The sequence below is a fragment of the Anser cygnoides genome, chromosome 15 (genome assembly GCF_040182565.1).
Source record: "Anser cygnoides isolate HZ-2024a breed goose chromosome 15, Taihu_goose_T2T_genome, whole genome shotgun sequence".
NCBI lineage: Eukaryota > Metazoa > Chordata > Aves > Anseriformes > Anatidae > Anser > Anser cygnoides.
In genome coordinates, this window is record NC_089887.1 from 1,304,692 (window position 1) to 1,321,772 (window position 17,081).

The following is a 17,081-nucleotide window of genomic DNA, read 5'->3' on the forward strand; positions in this document are numbered from 1 at the left end:
AGGTCTGACTCCTGAGGCGGGCAGCTTTTCCTACCTGGCAGAACAGACTCGATCCACACTGGTGCATGTCCACGTAACGTGAAGCCAAAGCTTTTGTTGCCTTTATAAACCCGCACTGTTCTGCAGGTGAAAAAGCAAATGAGACATCAGAGCCTGACAAGCATTCAGTTCTTGTTTCCTTCCTCAGCCCCACCAGAGCCCCCTTTCCTGGACCCTTCCTGGGAGGATTCCCCGGCTCTGCTGACAGACCCCGTCCTGCTCCATCTGTCTGGGGCTGGGAACAGAGCAGGGCACCACCAGGGCAGCTGGGTGCTCCGGGGCTGCTGAGCTCTGGCCATATGGGCAGCGGGAAGTGGGTTAATCCCCTGCGCACCAGTGTGTCCTTCCCTCCTGCTGCTGCTGGCACCCAGACACCGCTGGGGCAGGGTGACACGGCCTGCTGTGCGCCTGGGCATCGTGGCCCATCAGCAGGGCCGAGCATCCTGCATCCAGCGTGGCCAGGTATCCTGCATCCCTCCCAGCACACCACCATCCCAGCTTGTGAGTGCTGTGAGCTCGAGGGCAGCCAGGGGAGGCGTTACCTGCGGGCAGCCCCCGAGGCCACATTGCTGGTGATGAGCGAGGTGCTTTTCCGCAGGCTCCTGCTGGCCTCCTCGTGGCTGCGGGGCACGGAGCTGGCGCGGGTGGACACGAGGAGCCGCTCCTGGTGGTCCTCGCTCCGGCTGCGCCGCAGCCGGTTGCTGTGCTGCTGGCTCTTGGAGCGGCACAGCTTGCTGATCAGGCTCTGCGACACCACCTCGTCGAAGCGCTGCCGGTGCTTCTTGGGGATGAAAATCCTGGCAGACAGGACAAGGGAGGGCGGTGAGGGTCGGGGTCGAGGTGGCCGTGGCACAGAGCTCTGGATCCAGCTGTATCAGGGAAAGGAGAGGCCAGAGCAGCACCAGCCCCTCGTGTGCTGTCAGTCTCATGCGGGAGCTGTGAGCACCAGGGCACCGGGCTGGGGACACCGGGGATGTCAGGAACAGAGGGAACCCTGGGGACACCAGGGATGCTGGCTGCATCTCCTGCTCTGTCCCATGCATGGCTCCATCAGGGTGAGGAATTCAGAGCCCTCCACTTGCAGAGACCAATTCAAACAGCTCTGTTTCTCCTTGTGTCCCATCCCAGACCTCTTCAGCCACTGGCCCTGGTATGCCAATGACAGGGTTCTGCTCAAGCCTTAAATTAACTGCTTTTCCCCTAACAGCAGCCCAGGAGCCAGCCCTGTGGGGGAAAACCTCACTCTGTGGAGCCTGTCCTGCTGCAAACGTCGCTGCTGCTGAGGGCTGTGGCTCGGAGCAGTGTTTGGAGGGGACGGGACAGGCGGTGTTAGCAAAAGCAGGATGAGACTCTTTGCCCTCCTCTGGGTCCTCTCCCTGTCCCTGCTGTCCAGGCAGACAAGCCCTGCACAAGAGCCCCCAGAACAGCTCCTCCAGACCCAGCCTCTTCACCAGGACCCACCAGGACCCATACGGTGCAGCTGCCCGTCTCCTGCCCAGGCCCTCTGCTGAGAGCCCCGCGGCTTTCACTCCGGGCTGTGGCACTCCTCCCGTGCTTGGTGCGACGGGGGAGACGCTTTTCCTTTCTCTTTTTTTTTTCCTCTTGCCATCACAGCCGCAGAACACCGACACCTCGTTCACCTCCTCCCACCCTTTCCGTTTGCACATTTAGGGGCTCCTCGAGGAGGTGTTATCTCCTGGTGTTTCTATAGCAACTCCGCGCGCTACGCCCGGGCCGCGGCTCGCTGCCGCAGCTGCGCTCGCTCGCCAGACACCGCCTCGTGCGCCTCGTTACCGCTCCTCACCTCCGCGCGCTAACAGCAGGCCTGGCACCCGCGGCGGGTGTCGCCGCCAGGCGCCGGGGGCACGTTTCGCAGAGGGGGTGGCAGGGCCGCGGGCAGGCTGCTGCTGAGCACCGTGGCCGGCTGTGTGCTACTGGGGGGCTCCTGAGAGGCTCCTGGGCGTCTCCTCCACAGGAACCTGAAAGCCTGGACGAAGCTGGAGGAGAGCAGACCTCCCAGCCCAAGCCTCCCAGGACCAGGACGTCTCCGTTTGCCTCCTGAGGACAGGCAGAGCTCAAAGCAGCGGCTCGTGCCCTCCCGCTGAGCCGGAGCAGGCAGATTGCAACTGGGCCCGATGCTGACACATGCTCACACAAAGCGTTTGGTGATAATTTAAAACAAGTAACACATCGGTGCAATTCACAGTCAATTTCTGATGAAGCAGCAACTAGAAAAAAGTGAAACTCTGCTAATGAATCGTTCCCCCAGCTGCACGCAGGCGTCTGCGGCCCCGCGGCAGGGAGGAGGCGAGTGCCGGGCAGCAGCGGGGCCGGGCTGCGCTCCCCTCCCTCGGGGAAAGGGCCCGGGCCCCTCGCAGGCACAGCGAGCGCGCTCCCATTTCAGTTGGCCAAATTAACTCGGTCCCACTGCCGTCAGCAGGACTGTCCCACTTTGCACTGACGGCTACTTCACCTGCGGGCGCACAGAAAGGAGCTGAGGAGCAAAGTACAGCTGGCTCGTAGCAGGCACAAAGACGCGTTCCTCTACGGATTGGCTCAGTGTTCAAAGTAAAACTTCGTGTTAGAATGGAGAGGAGCAAAATGACTGGTAAAAATAATCCTATTAGAGCACACAAATGGTTTTCCTCCTGCAAAACCTTTTGCAGAGAATTTCCAGAGTGGCCTCGGGGAGTGCAGAATGGCCACGGCGCTGCTCGGGGACCTGCAGGGCAGTGCTTTAGTGTTTTGGATGGCCTGAGAAACTGCGTGTGCTCACATCTGGTCCTTAACAAGCAACGCAGCAACAAGGCGGCGCAGGGGATGGTGCTGGGCTGATGCTGCAGCTCCAGCGCAATGCACCCACGCAGCACACACCGACACCAGCACCAGCACCAGCACGGGGCGGATGGTGCCCGGCACTTTGTGGGAAACCACAGCTGCCCCACCACGTCCGGCCATCCCTGGGATCAGCCCTGCCCAGCACCCAGCTGGGTTCCCTCTCCCCCCGAAGGGATGCTGTGGCAGGGCTCTCCCCGTGAGCACCTGGGGACCCCGCGGTCCAGCAGCCCCGCAGGCTGCCTGTGCTGGGGAGCCAGGCAACGCCGGCCTCGCACCATCGGCTTCCTCCCTCTCCTCTTCCTCGTGTGCTCCATATCAGCACTGGCTGCATTCCCTGTTGGAGAGGGGATGGGAAAGGAGCTCCCAGCCCTGGGCACAGTGGCCCTGCGCCCACTCCCCAGCCCTGCAGAGCCCCAGCGCACTGACAGCCCTCCTCTGTGGAGTACCAGGACATGTTCTTCAACAGGACTCAGTCTGCACCAGCACCAATGTGAATCCAGGGCATTTTCCAGGCCAGGAGAGGTCCCCGAGCGCTGCGAGTTGCTGCATGCTCCCATGGGGCCGGGAAATGCGGCTGGCAGAAGCCCGCCTGCCCTGCCCCGTCACAGCTCTCCACCCTGAGGTTCACTTCAGCAGAGGGTGGTCAACACATCTCAGTCTTTGCCCGCTCTTATCAAAACTCACAGACAGGTCATTTGCAGCTTATCTCCTCACGGATATTCCTCATTCCTCAGCTGGCACTTGCTAAGGGTTTTCTCTTGCCCCCGCCAGCCCAGGGGCCTCCCCTGCCCTGGAAAGCTGCAGTGGGTGCCGCCCAGCGCTGGTGCTGTGCCGCGTCTGCAGGACCCACAACTTCACACCAGCTCCCTGGGGCCCAGCCGTGGGGCCCAGCCACGAGGTCTCCCGGCTCCGCGCCCCTTCCCACCCCGGCACCAGGCAGCGCCCCAAAGCAGCCTGCTGGTGGGCTACGGTCACGGAGCCAAGTCAGACCCAGCAGTGCTCTTCCCACCTCCCCAGCCCCAATTTTTGCTTGAGCTTTGCCCGACTCCCCCAGCTCCCCGCACCACAGCCATGGGGGAGCAGGATCTGGCCAGGCCAAGGCGATGCTGGCAGCCGTGGTCCCCTCGCTGGCCGTGCCCCACCACGCGTGGGGGAACAGCAACAGAGACATCGTGGGGGTGCCCGTGGGAGCACGAGCCCTGCCCGGTAAATCTAACCCCAGGCATCGCACGCGGAGGAGCAGAGCAGAGACGTACCGAAAATGCCGAGAGAAACTCCGGTCCTTTCCCATTTGTCCAGGTGCGGCGGGAACAAAAGGGAGACGCTTCAGCTCCTCATGCAGCTGAGATTCAGCCTCAGCTCACGCCCACGACGCGGATCCAGCAGCCGATCGGTGCCAGCGGGGCCCTGCCCTGGCACCCCGCGGTGCGGGGAGCGCGGCCAGATGGGCGGCCGGCAGCGCCTGGGCTGCCTGCCCTCGCCCTCGCCTCCCAGTGCTGGGGTTACCACGCACCGCGTCCTCCTCCTTTTTTATCAGTTCTGCTCTAATGTCTGCTTTGCTTTCCCTTCTCCCCAGCTCCAGCTCTGCCCCGAAATTCGGCTACGAAGCCTTTTGCTTTCCCTAAAACTGCAGCCTCTGTAATTTCCAGCTGGAACTCTCTGGTAAGGATGCTGCACAGAAAGGAGGGCACGGCTCCACGCCGAACTCCAGGGGGATGCCTCGCTGGTGCTAATTAGTTGACTTCTAAAGTGCTTCTGTTTAAATTACATGCTGCTGTAATGGGTGAGAAACCTTAAAGGAAAACAGCAACTGCGCGGGTGTGGTGATGCTCACGCACGGCGGAGCCACTGCGGCCACCGTGGCCACCGGCTCCAGCCCTGGCTCGTGGGGTCACCGACAGCAGGGCCAGAACCCGACCTCGGCTTTCTGCCATCGTGGGCCCAAACCTGCGCTGCGGGGCATCATTCACCCCCATCATTCACCCCCAGGGTGACGCAGCCGCGCATTGCGTTAGGGATAGAAGATGAAAAAAAAAAAACACAACTGTTTTTTATATAATGCCGTCTTTAAACACAGCACTGTCTTTTGATAAAGAGGATGTGAAGCTTTCCGGAGCTGCAGAAATAAGACATGATCTCCAGGCAGCAAAGCAAAGAAAAATGAAAAATGTATGGTTTAGCCCCAAAACAGCCATCAAAGACCTGACCTTGAGTCTCTCGCTTGTGCAGAAAACACATCCCAGGGTGGATTAAAACACTGAGCTACATTTGGATTATGTCTAAATTATGCCGTATAAACAGCTGCCAAGCTGGAAAAACACTTCTGCCCCGATAATAAGCTGCAATGCTAAATTTCACATCCTTCTGTGATAGAAAACTCTTCACCCATACAGTAAGGAACTGCACAGATCTTCTCAAATCTAATCTGCTTTTCCCTGCCTGGATTCCCCTACTGACACCTCTGCAGACTTTAGCCGGGCTCTGGGCACTCGTCCCGTGGTGTGACGGCGGGGACGGGCAGGGCTGTGCCGGCAGCCCCGCGCTGCCCTCCAGCCCCGCGGGGACACAGCCGCAGAGCCAGCGGCACTTGCAGGCGGTGGGCGCAGACCTCTGGTTTTCACAGTGGGTTCTCCGTGCGGGCAGGGCTACCATCCCACCCCCCAGAATGGAAGGCTCAGTAATCCTTCATCTGGCCGCAGCTGTTTTGCAGAGGTGCCCGCTGCTCTCATGGAACAGGACTGACGGTGCTCCTCCACCCAGCAGCGCAGACGCGGAGCCCACCGCAGCGCAGCGCCTTCCCAGCCCACTCAGCCCCCGGCCGGGGACCCCTACATGCCCTGGTCACCTTCCCCTGCCAGCCTGGTGCCTGCACCACGGAGGTGGGGTTTTTTTTGTAAGCTCTTCAGTGTGGGAACAGCAGGACAAATGCAGTTTCTCATGTTTAAGACACGAGAAACCCCTCAGACCAGGCAACTGCATTCCAAAATCGAAGTTGCAAATCAGTGTTGGTGTGAAAGCAGGCTCCGCTGATAAAATCTGCATTACAGCAGTAGCTTGACTTGTCAAACCAAGTTAATCCCATAACAGATTTTGCACCGAGGCATTTTGGTCATGACCTATTTGAACTCAGCTGCAATAAAAGGAACTTCGCTCCCAACTGCTTTCACTGCTGGCACATTTTTTTTCCTGCTGCCCTAATTCCTTTTTTGGGCCATTTAACATATGTCTGGCTATAAGATTAGTGATTTTTTATAACGGAAGCAAACCAGAGCTGCTTTTCCTCCATTATCGTCCTACTGCCCACGCGGCCGTGCAGCGGCCCTGCGCAGAGCCCGGGGCAGCAGGGCCTGGCAGCAGCAGCACGACGCAGCGGGCTCGGCATCGCCCGTGCCTCGCACGAGCTGCACTTCCAGCCCCACCGCGAAGGAAAGCTTTCCCCAAAGCCTGCAGGCAGGGAGACGTGGGGAGGGGGGCAGGCAGGGGAGCAGCGCGATCTATCCTATATAAATCCTGATAAAATGAAATTTCTTATCCAGAGAAAGTCACAGATGGCTGGTGCATTTTAATACGGGGACATGCCAAGCGATTTTATTGCCGTGAAAAACAAGCTGAGACAAATAGATTGTTTGGAGCATTATTAAAATGAAGGCGGTGGAATTTCTCCCGTGATAAGAGAACCCCTGTTGGGCAGCGATTTTATCTTTGTCAGGGATCAAAAGTGGCTGCAATCACAAGCGCGCTCACTGCAGCTCAGCCCCCGTGCAGCCCCTGCAGCAGCGGGGACACGTCTGGTGCCTGCCTCGGCTCCCAAATCGAGCAGGGGCTGTTGCAAAGGCAGCGTGCTGCGGCCGAAGAAGTGACGTGACAAACTACAGCTCACTGTATTCTCCTTGCAGCAGAGTGAAGCACAACAGAATGACCTAAAGGAGACCCACGACAACACGTAGCAGCCTAAACAAACCGAGAGCTGCCTCCCGCTGAATTAACGCACCCTGGACCTTAACACCTCCCACTGATCAAATCCAGGTTAATGGGACGGTGCCTGCGCACGGGGCATCCGCGCTGGTGTTCAGTGCACAAGCTTTTGTAACACTAAAGGTCAATGGGGAGAGGGGAGATCTGTGTGATTTCCGTCACCCCGCAGTTGTGCTGTTCATCTGCTTGAAACAGATGTTTCAAACGTCGCTGCCAGGAACCGAAACAGCACCGGCATGGGGACGGATGGTGCTGGGGGACAGCGCAAAGGGAGACGGCGACCGGACCGGTATGCGGTGTTTCACAAGCTCTAAGCCTCACTGAAACGCAGGCGAGGCTCTGTCCGTACCACTTGCCTCCGAGTGACTCGGGGCCACTTTGTCCCCTGAGCCCCAGGACAAGCCCTCGGCGCTGCTCGGTGCAGAGCCGGTGCGATTCCTCTGCCGGAGCCGCAGCTCGGCCCTGGCTGGAGACATCTCTGAACAAGAGCAGTGCCGCGAGGCGCACACCCCCGGGACCCCCTGCCCCACATAACCCACCTGCCCCTTCCCCTCCCGGCACGCTGCAGCCCTGCGCACGCAGGGAGCGGAGCAGCCGAACCCCCGGCTCCCCTGGCTCTGACGCTTGCAGGCGATGGAGGCACACAAAACGAGAGATTTCCCTCTCCCCCGGCCGGCAGAGTTGTGATGCCCACGGAGCCTCTGGCGGCAGCAGCTCGGATGCAATAAGAGTTAATTAACTTTTCACACATCTCGTTTTTGCGGTGCCGGGGGTTGCTAGATCTGAGAATTAAGCTGCTTTAAAAGCATTCCCCTCCCAGCCCCCTCGGGTCCCGGGGACGGTCTGTTCGTTACTTACCCGAGACAGCTCATCTTTCCCCCTCGCTGCTGCTTGTCATCATCCTTGAGCAGAACTACAATTGTGCACTTTTACTACACGGACCAACCATATGGGCAGGGGATCTGAGCGCAGGGAGGAACTGGCGCAGCACGTGCATTATCCCTGCTATCCACAACCAAACGGATGAAGAAAATGTCAGCAAATTAAAATCTGCAGGAGCTTAATTCTGGGCAAATAGGATGGAATCCATTCGAGCTAAATGGAAAGAAAAAAAAAAAAAAACTCGAAAAAGCCCAGCCCGAGGACAGCCGGAGGAGGAGCGCTGTCTGCAGCCGCGGTCCCTGCGAGGGCGAGCTCTGAGCTTTGTGCTGAGTCCCGGGGTCTTGGGTTACGCTGCACAGCAGCACCGCGCGGGGAGCGCGTGGGGGAGCCTGGGCAGGGGGGCACGGGAAGGAGGAGAGTGGCAGCAGCCCAAAACTAAACACAGCCGGTGCAGGGGGAAGATCCAGCCAGGCCAGCACCAGGACAGGGGTGGACGGGGACGTGCCGGCTGCCTGGCTCTGCTTGGCAGAGGCCCCACGGCCACCCACAGTGGGACACTGCCACTGTCACTGCCACCACCACACACCGGAGCCCAGGGCTGCCAGCACAGAGCGCTGGGGACCCCGGCATCGCCCCCAGCACCCTCCCCAGCCCCTGCCGGTGGGCACTGCCCTCGCCTGCCCCACACTCGTGAGAAGGGCTCGTCCCGGTGCATGGGTGCACAGCGCTGCCTCCCCTGCTTGCGGGGTGTAGCCGTGGGCAGGATTGGGCTTTGCACAGCCACGGGGGCCTGGGGCTGCTCTGCCAGGGGGCTGAACCTGAGCCCCACAACCCAGCCCTTTCCCAGTCCTGAGCCCCATGGAAATAACCCAAATGAAATCACAGCCCTACACATCCAGTGCCTATGGGAGTCTCTCACCACCTTTTGGTGAGTTATTAAAAGCATTAAAAGCTCTTGCTCAGCAGCAAACCTGTTCGATGACAGACTGCGGGTTAAGCAGCTCATGTTATGCCCGAGCAGCAAACACACAGCTGTATGTGCCTCCCACCAGCACATCCTCAGCTGGGAAACCTGGTTTCCAAAGCAACTTTTTTTTTTCCCCTTGAATTCATTTCATTAAGATTAGACGGTAAATCTTTTCCGTAAGCTAAGTATTTCATTTCCATTAAACCGAGATTAGCTGCCTGATTTCCTGAGCGTGCTGCCCCAGCCCCGGCGCTAACCACTCGCAGCGGGCGCGGGGCAGGCTCTGCACCACGGGGACGGGGACGGCAGCACTGGGTCTGGCTGTGCTCTCAGCTGCTCTCCTGGGAGCGCTGGGTCAGGGACACCCCGGGAGGAAACCGGCTGTGCCCCCGGCAGAGGGGCTTGGGTCTGGAGAGAAATTTAGACAGTTATTCAAACTCCCTCTGCGGGGGAAAAAAAAGCAAACAACTGTATAACCACCCAGGTGACAATGCCCGGCACCCCTGGCTCTGCCAGGCTCCCCACAGCCGGGCCACCTCGGCTGGGGTCTGACTGAGGGGTGCTGAGGGGCTCCTGGTGCTGGGCACTGGAGGGGCCCCTGTGGCAGAGCCTCGGGGAGCAGGGAGCGCTGCGGGCCACGGCACCCGCCTGCTCTCCCCACCCTCCCCACCGCGGGACCTCGGCAAGCGCGGTGAGACCCCAGCACGGGGACGTTGTTATGGTAACTGTAATATCTTGCAATTCCACTGATTAAAGCAGGAATTGGAAAGCCGGGCCCGGAGCGGGGCCAGATGGAGACCTGATTCCCTAATGGCCATCGTCTCAGCCTAGCCGTAATCCCCACCACGTGCCCGCGCACCGGCACCAGCCCTGGCCCCATCCCGCGCCACTCGGCCATGACAAGAGCAGCAGAACAGCTGCGGCGGCTGCACGCCCACCCACGGCTCTTCTGCAGGGGGGAAAAGGGGTGCTGGGGACCCCGAGCTGAGCACTGCCAGCGTGCACAGCCTGAGACCCCGCGGGCAGCGCTCACCCCTATGCAGCCCCAGCCCCACGCAGAGCCTCAGCCACCGGCAGCTCTCTAATTGCAGAGCCTGGTTTATTTTCTGGCCCGGCTCCTGCATAATCACCAGCCATTCTGCACCTAATTTGAGATGACATCCAGAAAAATGAGCCACGTCCCGCGTGGCGGGTGCAGCTGGTGACTCGGTGGGCACTGCTCCCTGCAGGGATGGGGATGGCCGGGCAGCCGGGGGTGTCCCCGTCCCGCGGGCAGTGAGTGCTCCTGCGCCGTGCCGCTCGTCACCGACAGGCAGACCCCAGGGGATAACCAGCAGCGCGGCAGGACGGGGGCTCCTGGCAGCCCGTACCTGATGCTGTCGATGAGGTGCTGGTGGGACTCCTGCGTGAGGACCATGCAGAGGGCGGAGGCCAGGTACTCCACCTTGCGTTCCGCCGCGTACTGCTTCAGCACGGTGAACACCTTCTCCTTGAGCTCCGGCTGGTCCCCCAGGATGTCGTCCACCTGCAGCACAGGAGCAGGAGCAAAGGGGAAGGGGCGCTGAGCAGCAGAGAAGTTAAGCGTGGGTGCAGAGGCACAGACAGCGCAGAAACGGGTCTGTCTGGGGGCAGCACCCTGCTGGCCAGCTGGATCAGCCTGGGGCACCCACGGTGTGCACGGAGAGGTGCCCACGCCTCTGGTCCCACCGTGGTGCTGCCCGTAACTCTTGGAGGCTGTGGGGACGTGGGCAGAGAGGACTCAGGCGTGAGCATCGGCCATGGAACGGGCCTCAGCAACTCCCAGGTGGGGGGGAGCAGCGGGAGGAGAGGAGCTCATTGCAGTCCCCTGCGGTGGTTGTGTCCCCCTGCAGAGCGAGCCGAGGGGCGATGCCCTGGGAGCCCAGCGCTCCACTGGGGAGAGGCGCTCAGTGAGGGAGGGGAAGGGTCGCTCCTTCCAGGCGCTTGCTCCGTTTGGGAGCTCCCCGGGGGGCACTGCCACCCCCCCACCAGGCACCGGGTGCCGCTGGCTGTGTGACAGCGCCGCGGAGCAGCCGGCGTTTCAAGGTTACCGAATCTGGGGCGGTAGCGGCAGCTGCCTCCCCACGGATGGCTTTGCACGTTTTTGTCTTTGGATCCAGCACAAGGATGACAAAGAACGCGGTGTGTTGGTTAGCTTGATCCCAGGCCACTTCCACTGAGATCCCCCTGGGCTGGGGCTGAGGGGCTGGGTGCGGCAGGAACCGGGGCAGCGCTGCCCCCGCTTGTGCCAGCACCGTGCCCAGTGCATCCCTGAGCGTGCAGGGGGCAAAGGGAAATGACCCGATCTGAGACCATGGGCACCTTCATCACCTCTGGTGATGGCCCCAAGCAATGCTTGGTGTGGGCAGCTCAGCTCCAGCCCTTTTAGGAGCGCCACCCATCCTGCCCCAGGCACTAACAGAACAGGAGCCCTGCTGGATGTAGGAGGGTGACGAAAACCTCTGTACCCCAGACTTGTGAGTCACCTGCAAGCAGCGCATACATGAAACACGAGCCCCCAGCCCCCTCTGACCCTCACCCATGCCAGGTGGACAGTGTCACTTGGGTACTGCCCTGTGCTGCCTCCAGTGCCTGCACCAGAGGCACCTGCCAGAGCAGAGCCTGCAGGGCGATGAGGGGGAAGCCGCCCCCGAAATTCTAATATTTTCCGCATCACATACAAATGAAGCTGCTTGAAACATCTGAGCCACCGAGTCCCTCTGGAACGCTGCCTGCCATCCCGGCTGCGCTCCGGCAGCACGCGTGGCTCCGCGCCTGCTTCTGCCCCGCCTGTGGGGACACCGCGGCCCTGCGGTGGCCCTGCCCTGCTGGAGGGGGCAGCAGGGCACTGCTGAGGGGTGTGCGCAGCACAGCCAGCCTGGTCCCCGCCGCGGGGGGCTGCTGCGGCTGGCAGGGGAAAGGTGCCTGCAGCACCATCGGTTCGCGTGCTTTGCAAGTGCTCCCCTGTGATCAGCCGGGAAACGTTTACGTGGATTAATGTGGCCTCGCTAGAGGGAGGCGGCGTGGAACAGCCTCTCCTCCACTCGTTAATCTCCTGTAATCAGCGGGTATCTGTTTCACACGCGGTGCTCTACCTTATGATCCAAACCTCAACACCTGTTTGTGAATCTTTCATTTAAAAGCTGACAGAGGGGATTCGGCCGATACCCACAAATCTCTTTACGAATGCCTTGTTCCTTTATTAGCTTGGGATCAAAAAATTACAAGCTTGGTTATTTTCATAACAGTATTTTAAAAGGCTACTTTGAAATGGAAATTAGAAAGATTAAAAAACAACCATGATCAAATTAATAATTAGCAAGAGGTGATATGTTTGGTAAACTGCCCTCTAGGCAGCCTTTGGGAGCACGATGAGGATGTAATCGTGATGACAGTTTTCCCTTTGGAAGAAAATGAGAGCTAGCGAGTCTGCAGGACAGCAGGAGAGCTGCAGGACAGCCGGGCAGCAGGAAGGGCCCTGCCCCTGGCGTCCCACCCGACGAGCATTGCGCTCCCACAGCGCCCAGGGAGCGAGCACGTGGAAGACCTCAAAGCTCTGTGCAGCACCCCTTTATTCTCCCAGCGATCACTGACACACGGGGAATTATTGGCCCCTTCTCTTGGCACTGAAGCCCCAAGAGCTTCAGTGGCACAGGGGTGGCACAAACCCCGGAGCACAAACCCCCAGCGCCCGGACTCGTCCAGCCCCACGCCCCCATGGCCAAGGCACGGCGGGGTGCCCGGCGCCCCCGCACGCCCCAGCCTTACCTTTCTGCTGAACTCCTGCGCCTTCTGCTTCCTCTCCTGGCGCACGGCATCGGCGCTGGGCCCGAGGTCCCGCTGGGGCCGCAGCAGCCCCAGGCGCAGAGCGCGCCCGCTGCAGGAGGCGACCAAGGCGGCGGCGGCCGCGGGGCACCTCACGGGCACGCCGTCCACCTCCAGCACCAGGTCCCCGGGCGCGATGCCGCAGGCGGCGGCGGGCGAGCCGGGGGCCACGCTGGCCACCCGCGGGGGGCTGCCGCCCGCCAGCTGGAAGCCGAAGCGGCCTCGGGGCCCCGGGGGGAGGTCGGCGCGCTGCAGGCGGGACAGCACGCCGATGCTGGGGGGCACCGCGACGCAGCGCCGGGCCAACGCCAGCAGCGCCGGGCGGCCCAGCGAGGCGACGGGCTGCCCCTCCAGCTCCAGCACCTCGTCGCCCGGCCGCAGGCCCGCCGCCGCCGCGCTGCTGCCTTCCTCCACCCAGAGGACGTAGCAGGGCCCGCGGCCGCCGATGGAGAACCCGAACGCCTCCGGCCAGCCCTGGTTGGTCGCCGGCATGGCTGCAACTGCAAGAGAAAGGGGAGACGGAGCTGTGGGGCGTCTCTGTTCCCAGTGCTTGCTCCTGTAGATGCCGCATTGGGCCGTGCCTCCACGCCTCGAGGGAAGAAATGCCCCCAGAGGGATGCTTTTCCAGTGTATTTCCTCCAAAACAGCTTTCATGTTTTCAAGGCCAAAACATCCCGTGTCTAGCATTAACGTGACAACAGCACCCTGAAATACAAAGATGAGGATTTTCAAAGGCACTCCTTTGTTGTTAATTCATGGGCTAGGACCTGCTCTGGGTGCAGTGGGAGAAGCGTGCTCAAAGGGACATCGGCACAGCAGCCCCACACTCCTGCAGAGTCTGTGCTGGGGCAGGACGAGCCCAGCTGATGGCCGTGGTGCACTCGCAGCAGAGGAAAGCAGCGCTCCTGGCTGCCCTTTGATGCTGCTGGAGTGTGAGGGCATTCGTTGTCTGCTGACACTCGCTAAATTAATTTGCATGCGGTGTTTCACTTCATTTCATCTTAGCTGCCTGAAGATGCTTTTTATTCCCACCTTTATCCCACCTGTGTTACTTAGCACACATTAAGCATTTACAAAACTGAAACCCAAACTATTTTGTCTGGGCAAATTATCTTAGGGGGACTATGGAGACTCATAATCACTCAGAAGCATATCCTCAGCAATGCATCCTCAGTTTCGTGCTCTTCAGATCAGGACTCAAAGCCACGCAGCCCAGCTGTTCCCGACAGGCAGCAGCCCCTGCCGCAGACCAGCCCAGCGGCACGGCACAAAGCCAGCCCCCGGTGCCAGCCCTCGGTACCAGCCCCCGGTGCCAGCCCCCGGTGCCTCACCCAGCGCCGCTGCTCCCTGCCCACCCAGCCCAGGGTCCCTGCTCAGGCCAGCACAGCAAAGGCATCTCCACTGCCGTGTCGCTGCAGGGCTCTGGTTGGAGTGACCGAAAGCCATTTATCTGCTCCTTTGAGACCTGGGAAATCTTCTCCACACTGACCAAAATTCAGCGGTGCTGAAAATGCTGCTTTTATACCCTACTGGAGGCCAAAGAGATGAACGAAATGCTTCTCGTGTCCTGTTTCAGCAGAGGCCACATGAACAGCTGGAGAGCAGGAGCAGGGGGATGGGCCGGGAACACAGCACGACCTCAGAAATCTGTATTAATAACCCCAGCCTGCCCCGTGGTCACCAACAGCTGCTCGAGACTGCGTTACGAAGGGCACTAGGAGTGCCGTCCTCACCAGGGAGTACGAAAAAGGACCGAACACTGCTCAGCTGCAGCTACCGCTGTCCCTGCCCTCGGTCAGGATGCTGATGGTAACACTACGTTCCAGCCGACGACCATCACCACCCTCCCACCTCGGCGTCCCACTGCTACAGCACTCACAGAAATCCATGGCAGCGAGCCTGGTGGGCGCTCGCAGGGGGCAGCTCTGTCCCGCTAAGGGGTCCGGGCGTTCTCGGGTCTCCTCCATGGCCCGCAGAAGCGCGTCCTGCCTTCCCGCAGCTCCTGCCTCCTCGCCGCCGCCCCAGGGGACAGCCCACGGGCTGCCAGCGTGGGGGGTACAGCCAGGGAGCCCCCGGGCAGGGCTGCTGCACCAGGCGGCCGAAGCCACATCCCCAGCTGCTCACTCCAGCCCTGCGCCCTGCCAGGCGCTCTGGGTCAAGGCCAGGCACGCAGAGAGGGCTGCCTTGCCTCTGGTTCCCCCGGTCCTAACCGACTTCATGTCCATCGCAGAGACCCGCGGACAGACGACTTGCCGTGCTGGTCCTGGCTGCGCCTAGTGCTGGCCTGAGCCTGCAGATTGAGGGGGGATTAGGGCCTGAAGGGAGGTAAAACAGATTAGAGCCCATGGAGGGAAATCCGTTACCCACAGGGGCAAATCCCAAGACGGGCTCTGCAAAGCAGCGGGGACGCAGCGCCCCGAGACCCAGCTGGCCCCAGCACCAGAGATTTGGGTGGGAAAACAGAGCCTTTGGCGGTGCACGTCTGCCCAGCAACACGCGACATGCTGCAGGGATTCGGGGCCTAGGCTAACGTCGGGGTGGCTGCTCGGGAGAGCTCCCTCCACAGCAGGGCCACCAGCTCCTCGCAGCAGGGAGCGCTTTGCAGCCCAGCCCCGCGCTCCCACCAGCTCCCCCTTAAGCTGCTATTTCTGATTTTCTCTTTTGCTTCCTCAGCACTTAGGGATCCCAGGGCTTAGCACGCTAAGAGGTTTTAGGGTATTACACGTCCTGCTGTGGCACCAGCAGGGGTGGGGATCTGCAGGGGGACGGCACATCCCATTACTGACCACACAACAACCCTGCCTTCCCCTCGGTGCGCGGCACCGGGCCGGAGGGGAGCAGCCTCCCAGAAACCTGGGCTCCTGGGCACGGGGTGGGCAAAACCTTAAGAAAGGGAGCTGCAGGGATGTGCTCTGCACTGGAGGATCGTCCCCTTGCCAATGTCACTGCTGCAAGGGACTGGAGGCCCGGCCTCCCCCCGGCCTCCCCAGCGTGCTGTGCTCTGCACGGCCCCCGTGGAGCTGCGCGGCGCTGGGAGGTGTGCGCTGCCCGCCCCAATGGGCGCAGAAACCACACGCCCTGCTACAAAACAGCGGGGAAGCGGGGATCTTGGCTGCTAACTGCCCAACAGACAAAGCTGCAGACACAGCTGTGATGGATGTTCTTTTTTTTTTTTTTTCCCAGCAAGTGAAGTCATTGCTTCCTTTCCCACGACTTTTAACTGAGTTGAGTGCTTTAAACAATGACTAAATGTTGCTCCTTGCAAGAAATTAGTTCTGGGACTCCAACCTAAATCTGTGGTAACAAAAAGAGGGTTTCCTTGAAGACCAGACTTTGATCAGACGAGGCTTTTGACTGACTTTCACAGCGCTCCAACGGAATGAACCTCACCTCTTTCAGACTTGGCCTGCTGCTAGAGCCTTTGCTGTTGTTTTGTCCTGCGGCACAGCTCAGGTGGCCATGGAGCCGCACGCAGCACCGGCCCCGAGCACAGCCAGCCCTGGCTGCACACAGACGTGGCACGGACCCTGTGTGTCCCCCGCACAAACACAGCCTCGCACCGAACTTGCAGGGTTGCAGTGAATGTCCCCAGTCGATAGCTGTGCCCAAAGCAGAAATTTTGCTATAATCAGTGGGAGGAAAAAAAAAAGGCTTCTTCACAGTGCCCTCCGGCAGGAGCACAGTGCCCCGGGCTGCACACCAGCACCGCAGCCAGTCCTTGGGCAGCTGTGCCCCTGTGCAAACGCAGGCTGCATTCCCTCTCAGACTCGAGTTCGGTGCGTTGTTGGCAGAGAACTTACCAGGGAAAATAAGATCCCCTCCTGAAACGCCACCTCATCTTCTGCAGCCTCTCCTGCCCCAGCGAGTTATTTTCACGTCCCCCAGCGCCCTGCAGGGCTTACCTGTGGTGCCCGCGCTGCGGCCGCCCGGGACGCAGAGGATCGGCTGGCAGAGTCATCCCAGCCACAACGCACCGCGCAGCTTCTGGATCAGTTACCTGCGGCAGCAGCCGCCCGAGTTTCTATGGCAAACTCTACCCCGGCGCAGAAACCCAATAGGCCGCTCGTGAGCGGCGGTGTGCAGCCTGAGCGGGGCCAGGGGATGGTTCCAGCTCACGGGCAGCGGGCACGGACCGGCCCCGGACCGCCAGCACCTCCTGACCCCTGGCACACCGGGGCCCAACTCTGGGCACTGGGGGTTGCACTGGGGGATCTTCCAAGGCGCCTTCCAGTCCCTAAGGGCCTGTGACTCTGTGTCACTCTGTGCTGTCCCTCTGTGTCACTCTGTGTGTGTTCTGTGTCACTCCATGTCACCCTGTGCCGCTCTGTGTCCCTCCGTGCTGCCACAAACCGCCCCCACCGTGTGCAGCACGTTCAGCACCCCGATTCCAGGGGATGCCCCTCGGGATGTAGCGCTCGGGGCTCCTGCAGACGCCGGGCGGGCTTTGCTTCGAGCCCCCCCCCCCCGAAGCGCCAAGCCCCGGGGCCGCCCTGCATCCCCTTCGGGGCGCCACCGGCTCCGCCACAGCACGGCCCCG

The 17,081-nt window shown here is 60.9% G+C and overlaps 1 protein-coding gene across 6 annotated transcripts in view; it reads right to left on the bottom strand.

Moving 5' to 3' along the window:
* GRID2IP (Grid2 interacting protein) overlaps window positions 1-16,968 on the bottom strand; it is a 35,499-nt gene extending 18,531 nt beyond the window's left edge. For 4 of the 6 annotated variants that reach the window (XM_066977859.1, XM_066977858.1, XM_066977857.1 and 1 more), the window contains exons 1-4: window positions 12,488-14,364; window positions 10,072-10,226; window positions 582-836; window positions 35-120 (exon numbers count right to left, since the gene is read on the bottom strand). In XM_066977859.1, the coding sequence (XP_066833960.1) occupies window positions 35-120; window positions 582-836; window positions 10,072-10,226; window positions 12,488-13,231 (1,240 nt within the window). In that variant the 5' untranslated portion in view covers window positions 13,232-14,364. Of the gene's footprint in view, window positions 1-34; window positions 121-581; window positions 837-10,071; window positions 10,227-12,487; window positions 14,365-16,446 lie in introns of those variants that run through there. The other 2 variants (XM_066977861.1, XM_066977860.1) reach the window with 2 other exon arrangements.
* Between the last annotated feature and the right edge of the window lie 113 nt (window positions 16,969-17,081).